This window comes from Carcharodon carcharias, chromosome 11 (genome assembly GCF_017639515.1).
Source record: "Carcharodon carcharias isolate sCarCar2 chromosome 11, sCarCar2.pri, whole genome shotgun sequence".
Taxonomy (NCBI): domain Eukaryota; kingdom Metazoa; phylum Chordata; class Chondrichthyes; order Lamniformes; family Lamnidae; genus Carcharodon; species Carcharodon carcharias.
Genome location: NC_054477.1, coordinates 8,959,898 through 8,982,602, shown reverse-complemented (window position 1 = coordinate 8,982,602; position 22,705 = coordinate 8,959,898). Strand labels below are relative to the sequence as shown.

The window sequence follows — 22,705 nt, the reverse complement described above, 5'->3', positions numbered from 1 at the left end:
ACTTTTAAAAATGTGGTGCCTGGGGTGAGGAAGCGGTGAGGTGACGGTGCGGCAGGCGAATGAGAGCTCACCCACCATGGAAACGGCCTCTTTCCTGGGAATGCATAATTAGTGCGGCGGGTTTGGGACGATCCGGTGTGGAAACCCGTTGTCACTGTTTAGCCCGGCTGCTACCGCACTTAGTGCAAATGTGGGACGATTCCGCCTTGTAATCTGCTCCTGCCCTGTAACCCTCTGAAATATCTACACCCCTCCAATTCTGCCCTCTCACATACCAGCAGCTTCTTTCGCTGCACAGTACCGAGGGAGTGCTGCACTGTCAGAGGTGCAGTGTTTTAACGTGACATTAAACTGAGGCCCTTTCTCGTTTCTCAATTACACAGAAAAAGATCCCGTGTTCAAACAGGGGACCCGGTGTCCTGGACCCAATATCTACAACATTCAAAAGAAAAACTCAATGTCTGGTCACTTATCTCATTGCTGTTTATGGGATCTTGCTGTGCATAAATTGTAACATTATAACTTTTCCTACATTATTCTTCACCGTTGCTGGGTCAAAATCCTGGAACTCCCTCTATAACAGCACTGTGGGTGTACCTACACCACATGGACTGCAGCGGTTCAAGAAGGCAGCTCACCACCACCTTCTCAAGGGGCAATTATGGAGGGGCAATAAATGCTGGGCCCAGTCAGCGAAGCCCACATCCAGTGAATGAATAAAAAAACACAGCGGCTGCACTTTAAAAAAAAACGTACTCAACTAGCTTGAAGCGCTTTGGGAGGTGCTGAGTTTGTGAAAGGTATGGTTTGTTCTCCATTGGCAGCAGTGCTTGCAGTTGCCTGGGCCTTACACCTCTGTACTCCCTCGATAAATGTATCTTGTCCCTAATCCTATCTGATCCCAAACCCTGGTATTCCCTCCTGATATATATCTTGGTCTCTGTCTCAATCTCTGTCCCTGTCTCTGTCCCTGTCTCTGTGTCTGTCTCTGTGTCTGTCTCTGCGTCTGTCTCTGTTTCTGTCTCTGTTTCGGTCTCTGGCTCTAGTTCTGTCTCTGTGTCTGTCTCTGTGTCTGTCTCCGTCTCTGTCCCTGTTTCTGTCTCTGTTTCGGTCTCTGGCTCTAGTTCTGTCTCTGTGTCTGTCTCTGTGTCTGTCTCGGTCTCTGTCTCTATCTCTGTCCTTGTTTCTGTCTCTGTTTTGGTCTCTGGCTCTAGCTCTGTCTCTGGCTCTCGCCCACTCCCTCTCCCAGACCCTCTCTGTCTCTCTCTACCTCTCTCTGACCAAGCTTTTGGTCACCTGTCCTAATATCTTCTTTGGCAGTTCGGTGGCAAATTTTGTTTGATTACTACAATAACATATATTTGTAAAGCGCCTTTAACATAATAAAAAGTCCCAAGGCACCTCACAGGAGTGTATTAATACAAAGTATGACACTGAACCACATAAGGAGATATTAGGTCAGGTGACTGAAAGCTTAGAGAGAGATCTAGGTTCTATGGAGTGTCTTAAAGGAGGAGAGGGAGGTAGACAGGTGGAGAGGTTTAGGGAGGGAATTCCAGAGCTTGGGGCCCAGACAGTTAAGGGCCTGGCCTGGAATGGTGGGGGGATTTAAATTAGGGACGCACAAGAGGCCAGAGTTAGAGGAGCACAGAGATCTCGGAGGGTTGTGGGGCTGGAGGAGATTCCATAGATAGGGAGGGGGGGGGGTGGGCGCGAGGCCATGGAGGGGTTTAAAACATGGATGAGAATTTTAAAATCAAGACGTTGCTTGACTGGGAGTCAATGTAGGTCAGCGAGCGCAGGGGTGACAGGGGAACAGGGGACTTGCTGCAAGTTAAGACACGCGCAGCAGAGTTCTGTGTGACCTTGAGTTTACAGAGGGTAGAATGTGGGAGACCAGGAGAGCGTTGGAATAGTCGAGTCTAGAGACAAAGAAGGCCTGGGTGAGGGCTTCAGTAGCAGAACAGCTCAGACAGGGGCAAAAGGTTACACTCCTGTGAACGGACTTGGGATGATTTATCATGCAAGAGGCGCTACCTAAATGCAAATTTTGTGTTTTAGACCATCTGATCACGTGCATTTTCTCATAAACCTGATGAAGAGACTCACCTCAATTTACTGCTTGCTCTGAATTCCCTTGATTCATTTTAACCTGTGTCCCAAAGAATTGGACTATTTAGTGTGGTGAAGAATTTGGAGAGATAAATATTGACCAGGAGACTGGGGATAACTCCGCAGCTTTCTTCAAAGCAGTGACTATGGGATCCTTTACATACATCTGAGGGGGCGGCCAGAGCCTTAGTCTAGCTATTCAACTGAAACATTGCACCTACAAACTGCAGCGCTCCCTCAGTACTGACCCTCTGACAGTGCAGCACTCCCTCAGTACTGTTCCTATGAGAGTGCAGCACTCCGTCAGTACTGACCCTCTGACAGTGCAGCACTCCCTCAGTACTGACCCTCTGCCAATGCAGCACTCCCTCAGTACTGACCCTCTGACAGTGCAGCGCTCCCTCAGTACTGACCCTCTGACAGTGCAGCACTCCCTCAGTACTGTTCCTATGAGAGTGCAGCACTCCCTCAGTACTGTTCCTATGAGAGTGCAGCACTCCGTCAGTACTGACCCTCTTGACATTGCAGCACTCCCCCAGTGCTGCCCCTCTGACAGTGTAGCACTCCCTCAGTACTGACCCTCTGACAGTGCAGCGCTCCCTCAGTACTGACCCTCTGACAGTGCAGTGCTCCCTCAGTACTGACCCTCTGACAGTGCAGCGCTCCCTCAGTACTGTTCCTATGAGAGTGCAGAACTCCCTCAGTACTGTTCCTATGAGATGCAGCACTCCCTCAGTACTGACCCTCTGATAATGCAGCACTCCCTCAGTACTGACTCCATGACAGTGCAGCACTCCCTCAGTATTGACCCTCTGATAGTGTAGCACTCCCTCAGTACTGACACTCTGACAGTGCAGCACTCCCTCAGTACTGACACTCTGACAGTGCAGCACTCCCTCAGTACTGACCCTCTGATAGTGTAGCACTCCCTCAGTATTGCACTGGGACTACCAACCTGGATTATTGCTCGAAAGATAAAACGAGAGTAAAATCCACATCGGTTTGCTCACCTTCATGTGGTACATCATCATCTCATTCGCCAGGTGGCTCCTGTACTGTGCTTCATGAACCTTTTTGTACAACAGTGACTGGGTAGAGGGAAAGAAATGTCAGATAATCAACGTCACCATTGCTAATTCCAAAGAAATGCAACTAAATATTCACAACTTATCGCCTCATTTATTCTGCACTCTGCTAATCTTGGAGGTTGTTATAGTCTCTTACACCACTCCTAAATCCAACCCTTCCAATGTCTGTGTGCAAATGTACAATCTTAGAACCTTAGTGCATAGGAAGAGGCCATTCAGCCCATAATGTTTATGATGGCTCTTTTAAAGAGCCAATGAGTTAATCCCATTCCCCTGCTCTTTTCTCCACAGCCTGCAATGTTCATTCTCATTGTCCAGAGCCTATCCAATTTTGAAATGTAGGCAAGCGGCTGCAGATCGAGACATGGATTGACTGGCTGCACACAGGCTGCAGACTGTAACAAAGCTCATCCTCCTTCACCTGATCCCGGGAGTTCCTGTCTTCCGCTGCCAGTCTGTGCTGGGCTGGAGATGCCCCTGTTCGATTCAGGCTGCAGTCCAGTTCCGAAGAGTCGTACTGGACTCGAAACATTAACTCTGTCTCTCGCTCCACAGGTGCTGCCGGTCGTGCTGAGCTTTTCCAGCATTTCCTGTCTTTATTCCAGAGTCGGGGTTGGGGCTTCTACCTGCTGTGGAAGCCTCCAGGAGGTGAACCAGAGGTGATTGTGACGTGTTCCACATTCTTGGCCTGCACATGGAGGCTGCTGGACACTTGACAATTGCCCAGGGAGAGTGGGATGTCGGACTGGGCAGTGGGATATTGGACTGGGGCAGTGGGATATTGGACTGGGAAAGTGAGATTTCGGACTGGGAAAGTGAGATTTCGGACTGGGGCAGTGGGACTTCGATCTGGGGCAGTGGGATGTCTGCCTGGGGCAGTGGGATATCAGACCGTGGGAGTGGGATATTGGACTGGGGGAGTGGGATATCGGACTGGGGGAGTGGGATATCGGACTGGGGGAGTGGGATATCGGACTGTGGGAGTGGGATATAACAGGGAGAAAAGTGTCCACTGGTTGGAGTCATACCGAGCACAAAGGAAGATGGTTGTAGTTGTTGGAGGTCAATCATCTCAGCTCCAGGACATCACTGCAGGAGTTCCTCAGGGTAGTGTCCTCGGCCCAACCATCTTCAGCTGCTTCATCAATGACTTTCCTTCCATCATAAGGTCAGAAGGGGGGATGTTCGCTGATGATTGCATAATGTTCAGCACCATTCGTAACTCCTCAGATACTGAAGCAGTCCATGCCCAAATGCAGGAAGACCTGGACAATATCCAGGCTTTGGCTGACAAGTGGCAAGTTATATTCACGCCACACAAGTGTCAGACAACGCCCATCTCCAGCAAGAGAGAATCCAACCATTGCCTCTTGACATTCAATGGCATTACCATCACTGAATCCCCGACTATCAACATCCTGGGGGTTACCATTGACCGGAAACTGAACTGGATTAGCCATATAAATACTTTTGGTACAACAGCAAGTCAGAGGCTGGAAATTCTGTAGAGAGTGACTTACTTCCTGACTCCTCAAAGCCTTCCACCATCTACAAGGCACAAGTCAGGAGTGTGATGGGATACTCTCCACTTGCCTGGATGAGTGCAGATCCCACAACACTCAAGAAGCTCAACACCATCCAGAACAAAGCAGCCGCTTGATTGACACCCCATCCACAAACATTCACTCCCTCCACTACCGACACACAGTAGCAGCAGTGTGTACCATCTACAAGATGCACTGCAGGAATTCACCAAGGCTCCTTAGACAACACCTTCCAAACCCACAAACACTACCATCTAGAAGGACAAGGGCAGCAGACACGTGGGAACACCACCACTTGGAAATTCCCCTCCAAGTCACTCACCATCCTGACTTGGAAATATATCGCCGTTCCTTCAATGTGGCTGGGTCAAAACCTGGAACTCCCTTCCTAACAGACTGTGTGTACCTACACCACATGATCTGCAACAGTTCAAGAAGGCAGCTCACCACCACCTTCTCAAAGACCCACATCTCGTGAAAGAAAAAAATCCCAGTCCTCAATCCAATATCCCACTACCCCAGTCTGATATCCCACTCCCCCAGACCGATATCCCGCTCCTCTATCCCAACACTCCCCACTCCTAGCCCAAAACCCAGGCACGTTCGAATCCTGATCTCCCTTTACGTTTAAATCTGTTGCTTAATGTTGACAATGACATGACATTTTGGGAAGGGTTGGAGGTCACTGGCACAGTTGCCAACACTCCCAATACTCACATGGGAAATACTGATCCCACAGTAGATGGAGAATGCCAGAGCCAGATCTTCATCAAACTTTGTGAACCAGGGTCCATTTATCTTGTTACACAGCTCGGCCACTCCAACAATCTCTGTGAGGAAACGGGTAAGCAGAGAGAAATTACAATCAGAACATCAGCAAAAACTCAGTGTTGGGAAGAGGCCATGCAGCCTTTCAAGGGTCACCCCACTCCTGTGCAGGTTTACTTTAGCATTCAGCTTCTTTGAACTGTTGCAGTGTAGGAAATGTGGCAGCCACTTTGTACACAGCAAGCTCCCACAAACAGCAATGTGATAATGACCAGATCATTTGTCTTTTGTGATGTTGACTGAGGAATAAATATTGACCGAGACACGAGGGAGGACTCCCCTGCTCGTCTTTGAAAAGGTGTCAGTGGATATTTACAACTACTGAGATAGTGATCAAATAAAAACAAAAACTCTGCGGATGCTGGAAATCCAAAACAGAAACAGAAATACCTGGAAAAACTCAGCAGGTCCGGCAGCATCAGAAAAGATTTGATGTTTCGAGTCCTCGTGACCCTTCGACAGAACTAAGTAAAAAACAGAACTTACTTAGTTCTGTTGAAGGGTCATGAGGACTCGAAACGTCAACTGTGCTCTTCTCCGCCAATGCTGCCAGACCTGCTGAGTTTTTCCAGGTATTTCTGTTTCTGTTATTGATCAAATAATCTGCTTAGTGATGTTGGCTGAGGGACACCGGGGAAAGCTCTCCTCCTCTTCTTCAAAATAATGCCATGGGATCTTTTATGAACATACATATGAACATATAAATTAGGAGCAGGAGTAGGCCACTCGGCCCCTCGAGCCTGCTCCTCCATTCAATCAGTCCATGGCTGGTCTGAATGTAACCTTGACTCCACATTCCCACCTATCTTCGATAACCATTCACCACCTTGCTTGTCAAGAATCTATCTATAACTGCTTTAAGAATATTCAAATATATATTTTTAAGAATACCCTATCTCATTTTGAGGAAGAGAGTTCCAAACACTCATGACCCTCTAAGAGAAACAATTTCTCCTTATTTCTGTCTTAAATGAGCAACCCCTTATTTTTAAACAGTGACCCCTAACTCTAGATTCTCCCACAAGAGGAAACATCTTCTCCATATCCACCCTGTCAAGTCCCCTCAGGATCTTATATGTTTCAATCAAGTTGCCTCTTACTCTTCTAAACCCCAGTGGTTACAAGCCTAACCTGTCCAACCTTTTCTCATAAAACAACCCGCCCATTCCAGGTATTAGTTTGGTAAACCCTCTCTGAACTGTTTCTAAAGCATTTACATCCTTCCTTAAATAAGGAAACTAATACTGTACGCAGTACTCCAGATGTGGTCTAACCAGTGCCCTGTACAACTGAAGCATAACCTCCCTACTTTTGTATTCAGTTCCCCTCGCAGTAAACGATAAAATTCTATTACATTCACTCAAGAGGGCAGACGGGACCTCAGTTTAAAGTCTCATTGAGCCAGTTGGGTTTATTTGACGAATTGGCAGCTTTCGCGGTCATTTATCTCAAATTAGCAGATTGACCGAGTTAGAAACTGGGCGAGTTGGGATGCAGAGCTGGTGATTCAGAGCTGGGTGAGGCCATTCAGCCTCTCCAGCCTGTTGCATCTTGCAATGAGATCTCGTGTGATCTGTATCACCGTGCCATTTAACTGCCTTTGCTCCTTATCCCTTGATCCACTCACCCAACAAATTCCAATTGAATGAAAGCAAAATACTAAGGAAAGCCAGGAATCTGAAATGAAAACTGGAAATCCTGGAAAAGCTCAACAGGTCTGGGCATCATCTGTGTGGAGAGAAACAGAGTTTATGTTTCGAGTCCGTACGACCCTACTTTGGAACCCAGAGCTTCTACAGAACGTCAGAGCCTGGAGATCTGAAGGAGAGGCAAATGGGCTCAAAACATTAACTCTGTTTCCCTCTCGACAAATACTGCCAGGGTGCTGAGTTTTTCCAGCAATCTCTGTTTTTATTACTGATCCCTATTGAACTCAGCCCTGGAGCCTCAAATGAACATCTCATCCGAAAGATGTCACCTCTGCCAGTGCAGCAACTTCCCTTGCTATCGGCACTGGGAATATCAGCCTCGATGATGGGTTTAAGTCTCTGGAGTGAGACTTTAACTCATCATCGCCATCATGTGTGCTCCACACCCCGGGCACATGGTACACTTGCCACGTCTCTAGCCCGTGCCAGTCTTTTCATTCACCAGTAACGCCCTTCGATTTTTAAGCCACCCAACATCGGTATAATCTTATATAATAAAGGCAAAATACTGTGGATGCTGGAAATCTGAAACAAAACCAAAAAAATGCTGGAAAAACTCAGCAGGTCTGACAGCTTCTGTGGAGAGATAGACAGAGATAACATTTCGAGTCCGTATGACTCTACTTCAGATCTGAAGAAGAGTCATATGGACTCGAAATGTTATCTCTGTCTCTCTCTCCATTGATAATCTCTTCCTCCCGCTACCTCTTTTCCCTCCCTTACCTCTCTTACTAGTCCGCTTCCTCTTAAGATGTGCCCTGCCCGGTCACTCTGTCTGATCCCAATTACATTCCTCAAATTTCTTTGTTCGTTTGCTCTCCTCAACTCTTCATCATTTGTTACTTTTCCTGTCCAGCTGATCCTTCCCATTCTCCTCCAATCCCACATTTCAATGTTATTCAGCAAGTTGGTCTTCTCTTTCCGTAAGGTCCGGTTCTCACACCTGTACCAAGCCACACTCCAAATCTACTTCTTAACAAATCCAATCTTGAGTTGTTCATCCAGCTTTCTGATCAGCAACATTTCTTCTTCCAAGACATGGCCTTTCCCATTGCTATCCTTATTTCTTTGTTACATCTTCCATCTGCTCCCTAAATACTTGAATTCTTGCACCTGTTCTAGCTGGTGTCCTTCTAACAAAGTCTGAATATTTCCCAGTGGTGTTGAGATATGTTTGACTTTAGTTTTGCCAATGCTCACATTCATTCCAAAGTCCATGCCTGCTGTTACTAGTCTATCGGGAAAGCTTGTAATCATTCTGTGCTTGCCACAACTGTTTTATCTTCTGGAAATCCAACTGATGTTCACCCAATAACACCAGATTCTGTGTCTTCAAAGGCTTCTTTAATCATTACTCCTGCCTAGACATTGAAGTGGACTGGTGATAAACAACACCCTTGTCAAACTCAAACTCCTCCAATGAACTCATGGGGTTGGATAGTAACAGCCCTCTGGTGATGGGCCTGTGGGGCGGGAGGAGTGTGGGAGACCTGATAAAATGGCGGCGGAAGGTGTTATGAGGGGAGCCCGACACCCTCCCACCGCCACCGGATATTCTCAGCAGCATTAAACCAATTGAGTGGCCAGTGAAGACCTGCCTGCCTGGTAAATAAACAAAGTCTTACCCGCCCTTCATGGGTGCCTCAACATGGAGGCGTCCTCTACTCCATGCAGACTCATCAGTGGCCACCTCTGCCAGCGGCATTGCCAAGCTGCTGGCCCTCTGATTGGGCTGGCAGTTTTGAGAGAAGGGGGGTCCTTGTCCTCAGTTGGATGGTGGTCCCAATGGCAGCCTCTTATTTGGCCGACACCAGTAAAATGCCACCCAGGGTTCCGCTGTTCATCCATGCAGGTTTGGATGTCACTTTCAGTTCTGGCAGTGGGGCTATTAACCTTTTGTTAACGTTATGGCCGTGATCTACTGAGTCTAAACCCAACCAACGTGCACATTGTGAAATTAAACTTGATTTATTTGGTGATTTGTGTACAGGCAGCGAATATGAATATTGGTCATGTTTGTGGCTCACGAGTGTCCTTCTTGAGAGATGTAACCTCTCAGTTTTATCATTGTCCTTCTAAATCTTTTATTCTTTTGCACCTTCTCCAGCACCTTTTTATAATATGGAGACCAGAACTGTTCCTAGTCCTCCGGGTTCAACATAGGTTTAACAGATTCGATGCATTCTAGACCCCAGCCACTCGCTTTGAGATAAAGTTTCTCCTCATGTCACCATTGTTTCCTTTGACAATTACCTTAAATCTGTGCCCTCAGGTTCTCGATCCTTCCACCAATGGGAACAGTTTCTCCTTATCTACTCTGTCCAGACCCTTCACGATTTTGAACACCTCTATCACATTTCCTTTCCACCTTCTCATCTCCAAGAAGAACAGTCCCGACTTCTCCAATCTATCCACGTAACTGAAGTTCCTCATCCCTGGAACCATTCTTGTGAATCTCTTCTGCACTCTCTCCAATGCCTTCACATCCTTCCCAAAGTGTTGGGGCCCAGAACTGGATGCAATACAGTTGAGGCTAAATTGGTTTATACAGGTTTAACATAACTTCCTCACTCTTTTACGCTATGCTCCTATTAATGAAGCCACAATATTACTTCTCAGCTACCATTAACACCTATCTGCTTACAAAAGGCTACTAAAAAATAAATCTTCCAATTCTTTGCCCCTTCCTGTGACAGGGACTGCTCTGTCCCCCTATGCTGAGGTGTCTCTCTCCGTGTGTTGGGAGCATGGGGAGATGAAGCAATGATGGGATCTTGCTCTGTACTCACGGTTGTTGTCATCGATGATAGGGAAGCACAGGATGTTCCTGGTCCGGAAGCCCGTGCTGTCATCTATCCCCCGGTAGAATAGTGGGTGAGAGTAGGCATCCTTGATGTTGAGAATCTTGCCTGTTGTTGCCACGTGCCCTGCAATCCCCTGGTCGGCTGGCATCCGGAACTCAGCAGACTAGGAAGACACAGGCAAAGAATACTCATTACACTGGCCCGATGGTGGGAGAGGATGGGGGGGTGGGGGGGAGGTGGGGGTTGGGGTGGGGGGGGTGGTGGGGGTGGGGGTGCGGAAGTTAGGAGCTGGGGAGAGAGGGGGAGGGATGTGGAAGGAGTCAGGAAGAGAGGAAGGGGAGGAGGGAGGGGAGTGACTGGGGAGGGAGAGAGGAAGGAAGGAGGGGTGCAAAGAAGGGAGGGAGAGTGGAAGGGAGTTCAGGGAGGGATGGAAGGAAAGAACACAATAGACAAGAAATAGGAGCAAGAGTAGACCACATGCCCCATCAAGCCTGCTCTGCCATTCAATACGATCATGGCTAATCTTTGGTTTCCACTCCATTTTCCTGTCCGCTCCCCATATCCCTTAATTTGCTGAGAGACCAAAAATCAGTCTATCCCAGCCCTAGCTGTATTCAACGATGGAACGCCCACAACCCTCTGGGGTAGAGAATTCCGGAGATTCACAACCCTCTGAATGTAGTAACTTCTCCTCATCTCAGTCCTAAATTATCGGCCCCTCATCCTGAGACTGTGGCCCCCGTGTTTTAGATTCCCCGGCCCAGCGGAAACAATCTCTCAGCGCCCAACCTACCAAACCCCTTCAGGATCTTGTAGGTTTCAATGAGATCGCCTCTCACCCTTCTAAACTCCAACGAGTATAAGAAAGAGGGAGTGAGGGAGGGTGAACGAGTGAGGGCAGGGAGCGAAAATGAAAGGAAGGCGATGAGGAAGGAGGGAGGAAAGAAAGAGACAAAGAGAGAAAGGAGAAAAGAAAGGGAAATAATAATAACGGTATAGAGGGAGACAGGATAGATGGGTAGACGTTGGCCAGAGTTATCTGACTCTGCCATAGCGGGACCCCCACGGCAGACACAGTGAGACACCCAAAATTCCATTGACTTCAGCGGGACCGGAAGATCCCACCGGAGGGAGGGCCTGGGAAATTCCGGCCCTTAATCCGCCTGAGGGGGAGACAGCACCACACTTTATCATTTCGGTGTGAATCAGTTGGATTTATGACAAATCCAGCAGTGGCCGTGGTAAATTTTTGTTCAAATGACCAGAGTTATTGAATTAAGAAACTGAGTCAGGAACAGGCGAAGGCCATTCGGCCCTCGCTCCCATTCTACCAATCAAATCGATCACCGCAACTCCATCAACCCACCTTTACCCCATCCCCCCGAAGCCATTACCAAGTGAACATTGACCGATCTCTGTCTTGAAATCTCCATTTGCCACCCCAGCATCCATAGCCTGTTTGGGGGGATGAGAGTTCCGGATTTCCACTCCCCTTTCTGGGAAGGAGGGATTCCCGACATCACCCCTGAATGGCCTGGCTCTCGTTTTAAAGTTCTGCCCCTCTTGTTGCCCCCATCAGAGGAAATAGATTCCAAACCCCTTGATGAGGCCACTGCTTAATCTTCCACATTGAAGGGATTATCAACCAATTGTTTATGCCCCCGGCCCTCAAAATTTAACTCTTTCAACCTCGGAATAATTCTGCTGGCTATGCACTTCACCCTCTGCATGGATATTATTCCTGAGGTGTGGTGCCCAGTGTTGAAACGCAGTCGGTCCATTTGGGATCTGAGCACCACAGTTCGCCAAGCTGCCATTTGAACTCTGGGATCCTCATCCAGTAACACAGCTAATTTTGGGGGTCAGAGGTCATTGCCATGGACTCATGCTGCGTCAGTGCATTTAATTATCACATTATCGTGGGAATAACCCTGTGCCTGCCCTAGATTTACCACTTTTACAGAGACGATCATTCCCTACCACCCCCCCACAACCCCGCAAGCCCACAGCCTCGTGAATGGGTGGTGGATGGTTAGCACCTCAGCCAGCGCCAGTTAGAGCACACAGCCTCACCTCATCAGCCACAAATCCCCCGTCGAACACCTTCGCCACCAGTTCCTTATTGTTCTGCTCCAAGAGAAACACGGAACAGCTGAAGCCAGAAATGGGAAGGAAAGGGAATGAGAGAGAAAGGGAGTAGTAGAGAGAGAAAACACATTTATAATCAATTCCAGACTCAAATACACAAAGCAGAAGGAGACCCCCCCTCTTTAATGGTGTTCCTGATGAGGGGACTCCCTCTTTAACAGGGGTCCCTGATGGAGAGACTCCCTCTTTAACAGGGGTTCCTGATGGAGAGACTCCCTCTTTAACAGGGGTCCCTGAGGGAAAGACTCCCTCTTTAACAGGGGTCCCTGATGGAGAGACTCCCCCTTTAACAGGGGTCCCTGATGGTAAGATTCCCTCTTTAACAGGGATCCTGATGGAGAGACTCCCTCTTTAACAGGGGTCCCTGATGGAGAGACTCCCTCTTTAACAGGGATCCCTGATGGCGAGACTCCCTCTTTAACAGGGGTCCCTGATGGGGAGACTCCCTCTTTAACAGGGGTCCCTGATGGAGATACTTCAACAACACCAGCTTGCATTTACCTCTCCATGTAGTAAGACATCATAAGGTGCTTCATAGTAACAGTATGCAACAAAATAATTTGTCATTGACTCACACAAGGAGATATTAGGACATGTGAGCAAAAGCTTGGTCAAAGTGATAGGTTGTTAAGGAGAATCTCTGTAGAGACTGATGACTTTTAAAAAAAATCAAATTTCCAGTGAATAGCTAAAACAATAACACATCAAAATTCCACATTTTAAAATGTTTACTGTAACAAATGACTAAGACACTAGTAACTGAACACATTCTTTGTAGGCAACTTAAACTTTAAATCATAGAACAGAATACGCCACCCCACCCCCCAACTCCACTCCCCACCCCACCCCCCACCACCGGCCACTTCCTGTTCTTAGCCGTACCAATTAAACACACTTCACAGGTATACTTTACACTGTCTGTTACATAGGGCGGGATTTTCCACACTCGCCTGCTGCTGGGATCTTCCTGTCCCGCCGCAAGTCAATGGACTTCTGGCTGGGGCGCTGCCTTGCCCATGGTGGCTCCCACCCATGATGGGGCTGGACAATCCCGGCCATAGACATTCAATTTTCCAAAAATCAATCCAAAGTGATTCTTAGGATTATTCCTGTTATTTTCTTTTCTCAGCCTGGTAACTTGCAATCTTAGAACAGTCTTTCACAATGAGACTTTCCCTCTAGTCCAAGGTTGGCAACTTTTCCAATCTTGCTTAAACTCCCTGCTGGTTTGGTCTTTTCAATGCAAGTGCCAGAATCCATCCTTATTCCTGCACAGCGAACCATGGAGACTTTTATTGGCCTCTAGTTGCTCCCTCTTTCCCAGATCCAGGCACACTGCAAACAATACCTGTGATATTAAATGATATTCTAGGAAAGTCTGTGACCCAAGCTTTATGATGGCTTCCTCTGTATCCTTCCCCATGGCAAGGTGAATCACCAGGGCCTTGTCTCTAAGTAGAATAGCTAATTAGCTTTCCTTGAGAGCCCAACTCTCTTACACCTTGGAACTAAATGGACAGTTTAAAGCACAGTTGCTTACAACCTGACAATGTCAATGCTTTTCTGGAACTTTGGAGACCCACAGGCCTAGGTTTTCACTTTCAGGTCAAGTACACAGAGATGGAAGAATTCCCAGTCCTGCGAACCCGGCCTTTAAAAATGACCGCCCACAGTTCTGATTTTCATTCCGGGGGGGGGGGGGGGGGGGGGGGGGGGGGGGGGGGCGGGGGGGGGGGAGTGGGGGGGTGGGTGGTGGGGGGTGGGGGGTTGGGGCGCGCAGGATAATTTAGAAGTCAGGCCCACTGACCCCTGGAACGAGTGCAGAGTCTGCCAGGGTCAGATGTGGGCCGGGTGGGAGACCTGCCTCTGTGCTCCGGCATTTTGTTGAACTAAGTTTTAAAAATTTAAACAAAAAAGCAGCCCTCACCCCTCAGCACCCTCACACGCTCCGCATGACCCATCCTTGCCAACCTATGCCACCTCATGCCTCCACCCAGCCCCATGGCTCTTCAAACCTGCTGTGCCAACCCATGCTCCCTACCCATCCCATGGCCACCCATGCCCTCTGTCCATGCCCCTTGGCCCCTCATACCCCTGATGTCCCTAAAGGCCCCATAATCCTTTATAACCCCAAGGCAAATTAGTGTCAACTCATGCCAACACATGCCCCCAACCACCACCCTTTACCCTCACCCCCTCCATGTTTTCACCTAGTATCCTTTGACAGCTCTTTGACAGCTGGCAGTTCTTTGAAAGCTTTGTCACTTCCGATTAGTTTATGTACCTTTTACGCACATTCATGTTTACTTTTAACAATACCAAAGGATGCCTTATCCCTCCCAAAGGGTACCTTACCCCTCCAAAAGGGTGACGTGCCTCTCCCAAATGTGTCCCAGGCCCAGACACAAAGGGGTACCTTACCTTACCTGGCTATCCAAATGAATCTACAAGTTCAGACCAGCTCTTATCTGGTCTAATCTGCACACACTGGGTTTCACTCTCCTCGGCTACCAAAATCCCACTTCAGTGGAGGCAGCTGGTGACTTATATGGCCAATTGCCTCCATAAACCAGGCATGCACGACCCCCAGCCAGATTCCAGCCCCGCCCCTGCGAAAAAAAACAAGCGCAGTGTTCGGGGTGGGGGGGGTGTGGGACTTAGGATTTCTGGGCTCATCCCCCATTTTCATCACAGTGGAGAGCCTCTCCACTTTGACATAAGTCTGGGTCATTGCTAACAAACGGGCTGCTGCTATTGTCTCCGAGTGTAAATATCTTACAGCTTCTTCCCAGTTAGACAATCTAAGCCTTCCATTAATCTCTAACAATCAAATCACCCAGGCTTATGGCCAGGCAGGTGGCAAAACAGGTCACATGACCCCTTTCATTTTACCCTAAATTCAAAGTTATCGTCCAAAAATATAATAATCTCATTATTGTAACAATCTTAAAGGAGGAAAGTGAGGTGGAGAGGCCGAGAGATTGGGACCCAGGCAGCTGAAGGCATGGCCGTCAATGGTGGAGTGATTAAACTCAAGAGGTCAGAGCTGGTGGAGCGCAGAGTCATCCCGGAGGGTTGTAGGGCTGAAGGAGATTACAGAGATAGGGAGGGATTTGAAAAAAGGAATTAGCATTTTAAATAAGGAGCATTGTGAAGTAATGGAAGTCAATTCAGGTCATTGAGCATTAGGGCGATGGGTGAATGGGACCTGATTTAGAGTCAGATTACTGGGAGCAGAGTTTTGTTTGACCTATCAGGGTCTATGGAGAGTGGAAGATGAGAAACCGTCCAGGAGTGCTTTGGTATAGTTGGGTTTTGAGGGTTTCAGCAGCAGGTGAGCAGAGACGGGAGGGAGTTGGACGATGTTGTGGAGGTGGAAATAAGTAGTCTTAAGTCTAATTGAGGGGTATCTCATCAAGGGTGAAGAGCCTGAGCCTTGGAGGAGATGCCATTGCATTGTCAGGTGAGTATCAAAGCTGTAAAGGTTGTCCAACTGTTAGCTGATGCCGAAACGGGTGGCCCACCATGGGCTTTCCCTACAGAGTAATTATCAAATTATCATTGTTGCTGCCAAATCAAAGTGTACTCTACTGAACCACTGAGTGTGTGGAGTGGATTCACAAGACACAACCATGGAGAAGCCATCGTCTTGCCACCACCACCTGGTACAGATACTATGCAGTCATGTCGTTAGCTGCCAAGACTTCGTGGGTGGATGAATGATGAACAGTGCCATGCTGATTGCCTCAGCTGCTTGCCCTGTGCCACCCATCTATCACGATGTGCCCACACTGTTGACCCTTGAGCAGGTTCCTCACATCTGCACGCTGTCACAGCAGAACAGTGACTAAGAGGGAGTAAACCAGTCAGGCTGTCGTTGGTCGTGGAGTCACAGCCATAACATACATGGCGCCAATGCACAGAGCGTTTTCTCTACCAAACCTTAGCAGCAATTGTTGATGGATGTGGTGAAAATGATTAGTGTATATCAACACACAAATATGAATCAGAGCACTGCAATCTGATTGGCTCACCAGCCTTTTTTGCCTTATAATCTTATTCATAAAATGTCAGATGGAGGAGAGGCGGGCAGGGGTGGGGTCCAGCTGCCCCACGCTTTTCTGATCAGGACTTTCACGTTTTGGTGGGAGAGGCTTGGAAGAGGAGAGCAGTCCGCCACCCTGCTGGCTAATGTAACCTGACTGCAGCAACCATGAAAGGCTTGGATTTAAAGTGCGGCTGTGGTGAGTGCAGTAGGAGACTATCAGTGCTCATGGATTCAGTGCGGGAAAGGGTTCGATGACCGGCTGTGTTCCAGCAAGGTGAGTAGCTTGGCTCATCCACATAGAGCTCCAAGGGAAGGGTCACACCTGCACACTGAAGCTAACGCGCAAGACGTGGCACATATCTCTGCTTTCTGCGCTGAACCTTGTATGTGTAAGCTACTCATGTGGTTGCACACGGAACAAACATGAATGAGCACGATGATGCACAAACACAGTGAGGAGCAGTATCCCTCTGTGCACTATATATCAGGAGAACATCAATTCGTGTTGTCGGTGCAGTCAAAAAGGGCGAAGAATGCCACAGAGATAGCCCAGACTGGCTGAAACACATCTATTCCATGGAACAGGTGGCCATGGAGGTTGCCAAGGTGCCTGAAAAGCTGTCTGTTGTTAACAGTGAATCACCATCAGCAGGTGACAAAGGTGATGTTGAAATTGTTGTATGTTTTAGGTCACTCATAAAGAACTTCTTAGTATTATATGGTTAAACATTAAGTGTTTGATAACATACAACTATGTACATATATACAGGGTATAGTCCAAACTAGGAGCTAACTCCATGCTGGATTCTACACAAGTCTCTACTCAGTCCACAACTTTCACTCGTCTCAGGTCATGTGTCTCTTTACATCACACTGTGGGCAGCACTGTTTCCCAGTCCTATGTTAACCCTTGCAATGCCAGATACCCTTATACTATAGCTCCTCCCAAGTCTCTACCCAACGTATTTGCATTACAATCATGAAGCCTCTTCTTCCTTTTTTCATCAGTTTTGGTTGTTAATGCTGCACTCAGCCAACTGTTCCAATTCATCAGCAATCCCTTCTCCTGTTCCAGACATTTTTCACGCTGCTTCATAGAGACTTCTGATGCTTGAAGTTCATCAAGTTTTAAGTGGAGATTTATCTTTGTTGAATTTGCCTCTACAAGTTTATCATTTATAAGCGTTTCAAGTCTTCTTTCAAACATTCCCCTTCCTGTGAGCAGCACTCCAGTTTTCTCATCAATTCTCAGTTTTTGTTGGAAACTCATCTTTCATGTGCGATGATTGGTCCTCTGCACTGATCAGTTTTTTCCCTTGGCAGAGTCTGATTCCTCTGCACTCACTTTCAAGCTCACACTCTATAATTGCACTTCTGCTAATTGTTTTTGAGATTCTTTATACCCTTTTGTGAGAACTGCTTTCTCTTGTCATTCTAGGCTCTTGATTTTCATTTCTTCGTACATCTCTTTGGAAATGTAATGTTCTTCTGAGTTTTCTTCCAAATGTTCAACTGTTTTCTTCAGCTCTGCAGCCTCTTTCTTGTATCTCTTGGCTTCCTCTTGGAATATAGAATATTCCGGAATCTTCTCTGCCAACTTGCTCTTCAGTTCCTTTGGAGAGACGGAAAATTCATTTGCTTCTCTCTGTTATTTTTTCCAGTGGAACAAACTTTGACCACAGGGATCTTTGTAATGTGTGAAGGTCCTTCAACAGGTTTTCCTTTTCTTTCTGAAGTTCAATTGCTTTATCTTAAAGTTCTCTTGTATTTCAACAGAGTCTCCTCAACTTTTTGCTCCTGTTCCTCCATTCTGTTGTTCAAGGCATCCTTCATTTCTACATGCTGCTGAAGGATTATGTACTCCTTTTGCATTTGATCTTGAAGGGCAATTAACTGTTCTTTCAACTGCTTATTTTCTTGCTCAGCTCTTGCCATCTCACATCGATCAGTGTATTGCTTTGTCACCACTGATAGTTCCAATGCAGCTTTTTCTGAAGTAGCGTCTTTTAACTCCTCATGTTTTTCCACGGGCATGTATTGATTCCTCAAAGAGTCTTTCTGGCTTCTTTGAGCACATTTCTTGTCTGCTGCTGTGCCTGGCTGCACTTCTGGTTGAGTTTTCACAACTCCCTCTTTGATTTGCCAACAATGGAACTGAGAGTTATTACTTCCTCCTTGTGCTTTGCTGGAACTGCATACTGAGTCTGCACGTGATTATAATTTTCTCTTATTGTATTCTTCTCAAAATTTGATCTTTCTGTTTCTTTCAAAGCCTCCTTGTACCTTCGTGCCACCTCAGAAGCTTGTTTGTTCAGAGCTTGAATAGTTTGGTTCACTGAAGGTTTTAGTTTATTATGAGTTTCCAAATGTATGTACTCAGCTTGAATTTTGTGTTTCAAATCAATTCAACTTTGATATGAACATTTTCCCATCTGATTTCTGTCTTTTCTCTCTCTCTACCTACAGCAGAGCTTGGTCCTTGTCCTTCATTTTGGTTTAACTGTTAGTCAGGTCTATCTCTGATGGAATATTAACTTGTTTCAGTTCCAAAATGGTGCTATTCATGGCTTCCCCTTGTAGCTTGGAACACACTACAACTTTCCCTTCCATCATTGTCAGGTGGCTCGGCTTGTTGCAGTTTGGGGAATGTGTCAGCATTTTCAAAAAGATTTATTTTTAAGACTTCAGGTCGGTTCTCTGCCTGTCTACCGCCATTGTGTGGCTTGCTTGGGTATTGTCTTCTACACTTTCATAGCTTTACTGGGAGTTTTCTCTCCCTCTTTTTAAGCTCTGTGCACTCCACAATTTGAAGGTTAAAATATTTGTCAAAGGCTTTTAATATTTCATCAAAACTGGCTGAGGATTCATCAATGCATTGCAGTAGGATTACTTCATCGGTAAACACCACTGAATGAATATAAAAACAGGTTAATCTGGACTTCATCTGAGTTCTCACTTAGGCCTGGCGTACTCCAGCAATTTAAAATGTTTCTTCTCAATTTTGCACCTGGTTTGGCCCATGAATCAGTCCAACTTGCTCTGGCAATATAGGTTTGTTGTCCATGAGATAGCAACCCCTTGTTTAAAGTAGAGCTTTAAACGTTGTGCGGGTTTTGAAGATGGTGTTGCACTAATTGTTCTTTTAAAGAGTCTTCCCATGCTTGTCCTGTTTTGGCAGGCTCCCGCTGTGATGGTGGGCGGTCCGACCTCTTTCTTGTTCATTTTGCGCAGCGATTCACTTGAGCGGCTGTTCTGGGCCTTCCCTGCAATCTGGGTGGATTCTCGGATTTTAACTTCACTTCCCGGCTTCGGCTGGGGTTTCCAAGCTGACGATATTTTTTCCTTTGTGATGAGCTCCGTTGCCACATGGTGTGGCGCCAATTCTGAACCCAGCTGGAAACGATGCTTCAGGAATTGGGCTGCTCTGAATTTTCACAGAATCACGCAGTGCAGAAGAGGCCCTTCGGCCCGTCGAGTCTGCACTGACACTGTGAGAAACACCTGACCTACCTACCTAATCCCATTTACCAGCACTTGGCCCATAGCCTTGAATGTTATGATGTGCCAAGTGCTCATCCAGGTTCTTTTTAAAGGATGTGAGGCAACCCGCCTCCACCTCCCTCCCAGGCAGCGCATTCCAGACCATCACCACCCTCTGGGTAAAAAAGTTTTTCCTCACATCCCCCCTAAACCTCCTGCCCCTCACCTTGAACTTATGCCCCCTCGTGACTGACCCTTCAACTAAGGGGAACAGCTGCTCCCTATCCACCCTGTCCATGCCCCTCATAATCTTGTACACCTCGATCAGGTCGCCCCTCAGTCTTCTCTGCTCCAACGAAAACAACCCAAGTCTATCCAACCTCTCTTCGTAACTTAAATGTATTTTCAGGGGCTGAAAACTTTTTAGAACTAGCCCTGACCAAGAACTTAGTTTTTTTAGCTCCCCACTGCTAGGTCCTTTGATTCTGAGCTCTGTGGATGTTCAGGCTGGACCTCCACAATCCTCAGCTGTATATCTTTCTTCAGCCCCCGGCCTCCACCTCTGCCATGGAGCATCTCCTAGGTGATCTCCCTCTGGGCCTTCAGGTTTCAGTCAGGCCTAAATGCTCCCCCTTTAATTTCCCAGCTCCTAAACTTCTGTTCTAACTTATTGGAGGGTCTGGGGTTTCCCAAGAGCAGCCCACATGTTGTATGTTGTATGTTCCGTAGCCCCAGACGAGGTTCCGAGTCCTGTGTGGTTAAACTTTAAGTGCTTACTGATAACTCATGACTTAAGTCCACATCAACTGTGAATGGAGCCGGGAGGATAAAAGCAGAAGAAGCAGGGCGACTGAAAGTGGAGCTGGGACGATAGATGCGTGTGAGAAAGAGCGGGAGTGAGAACGGAGTCGGGAGGATTAGAGAGCGTGAGAGAAAGAGCAAGAATGAGAGTGGAGCAGGGAGCACAGGAAAGCAGGAGTGAGAGCAGAGTCGGGAGGGGAGACCTTCAAAACGGAATTTATATTGCGCCCTTCATGCCGTCAGGATGCTTCAATGCGCTTTCCAGCCACTAAAGTACTTCATGTAGTCATTGTAGTCAACGTAGTCACTGCTGTAATGCAGGAAATGCAGCAGCCAGTTTGCACACAGGGAGCTCCCACAAACAGCAATGCGATAATGATCCAGATAATCTATTGGCTGAGTGAGAAATACTGGCCAGGATGCCAATATCTCCTGCTTTTCTTCAAAACGCTGCTGCAAGATCTTTTAAATTCACCTGAGAAGGCAGACAAGGCCCCAGTTTACTATGTCACACTAAGAGGCAACACTTCCTCAGTCCTGTCTGGGAATGTCCTCCTGGATTGTGGGCTCAAGTCTCTGGAGTGGGACTGGAACTCACAACTCCTGATCCAGAGGCGGGAGGATGCTCCCCCACCCCGCCCCCACAGAGTCACCCCGACACCTTGGCATTGTCACCACAGAGCCCCCGGGTGGTAAGACTCACCTCTCCGCGTTGGTAAGATTACGTGCTTCCTGAATGACCTCTTGTAACAGGACCGAAACATTATCTGAAAAAGGTGAAACAGAGGATCCTTTAACAAACTGGTCAAAGGGAAACCCTTCCCAATTTATTGTGTCGCTTCCTGAAGCTCCGGAACGTGCAGACTGTGGAACAGTTCCACAGACCCTCGGTGTTGTCCATCAACCCACCCAAGCGACCACGGTAATTGTGTTGGGTTGCACCCACACCAGGACGATGGTATTCGATAACCAGTGTCCGTTTTCAAAACCCAATTTCTGATCTCGGGTTCGGAGTGCAGAACCATTCCTTCTATCATCAGCCACTCCAGGACAGCACTAACACCCAAGGATTGAGAACAGAAAGAGAGCTTTACAGCACTGTGGAAGGCCATTTGGCCCATTGTATCCTGTTGACCAAACAGGTGAGGATAATTACTCAACTTCCCTCTGATCATTCAACCATTTACTTTAAATCTCAACCCCCTGGTTATTGACCTCTTTGCTGATGGAAACAGATCCTTCTTATTTTTACCTTGTCTATTTTCTTTATTATTCCATGGGATGTGGGTGTCGCTGGCAAGACCAGCATTTGTTGCTCATCCCTAATTGCCCTTGAATTGAGTGGCTTGCTCGGCCATTTCAGAGGGCAGTTAAGAGTCAACCACATTGCTGTGGGTCTGGAGTCATGTGTAGGCCAGACCAGGTAAGGGTGGCAGATTTCCTTCCCTGAAGGGCATTAGTGAACCAGATGGGTTTTTACAACAATCGACAATGGTTTCATGGTCAATGTTACTGAGACTGGCTTTTCAATTCCAGATTTTTATTAATTGAATTTAAATTCCACCAGTTGCTGTGTTGGGATTTGAACCCATGTCCCCCAGAACATTAGCCTGGGCTTCTGGATTACTAGCCCAGTGACACCACCGTTTCCACCCACACCCCATCCCTCCCCCCAACACCTCTCTCTCTCTCTCTCTCTCTCTAGGCCCCTCATAATTTTATACACCTCAGTTAAATCTCCCTCAACCTCCTTGGGTTCTGAAGGAGCTGGAACCTTCCTCCATAAGTGAAGATCAGAACCCACGCCAAGGTGGTACTGACAACTGTGAGGAGGCAGAGAGGCAGAGATCTGTAATATCCAAAGCAAACAGCCTGGAGCACCTGCAGGCAAAACATGAAGAGCTTTCAATAACAATCAGATGGAAATGATGTTACTCTTTATCGGAGTTGGTGAGGCATTAGCATAACATGCACAGTAAATGAAATTTAATCTGCCTCTTGACAGCTACAGCACAAGGTAACAGCAATAATACAAATTAGACAGTCCTGAAGCTGACAAGCACAATACAACACAAAATAAAAGACACACTTCCCAGCGTCTCCCCCAGTGCATCCTGGATACAGGCTTTGTCACACAGGGCAC

At 47.3% G+C, this 22,705-nt stretch overlaps 1 protein-coding gene across 3 annotated transcripts in view; it reads right to left on the bottom strand.

Annotated features, from left to right (window-relative positions):
* The window catches only part of LOC121284491 (cGMP-dependent 3',5'-cyclic phosphodiesterase), a 401,388-nt gene that overhangs the window by 74,744 nt on the left and 303,939 nt on the right, over positions 1–22,705 (bottom strand). For all 3 annotated transcript variants that reach the window (XM_041200018.1, XM_041200020.1, XM_041200019.1), the window contains exons 15-19: positions 21,266–21,329; positions 12,159–12,237; positions 10,071–10,248; positions 5,462–5,574; positions 3,123–3,200 (exon numbers count right to left, since the gene is read on the bottom strand). In XM_041200018.1, the coding sequence (XP_041055952.1) occupies positions 3,123–3,200; positions 5,462–5,574; positions 10,071–10,248; positions 12,159–12,237; positions 21,266–21,329 (512 nt within the window). The remainder of the gene's footprint in view (positions 1–3,122; positions 3,201–5,461; positions 5,575–10,070; positions 10,249–12,158; positions 12,238–21,265; positions 21,330–22,705) is intronic.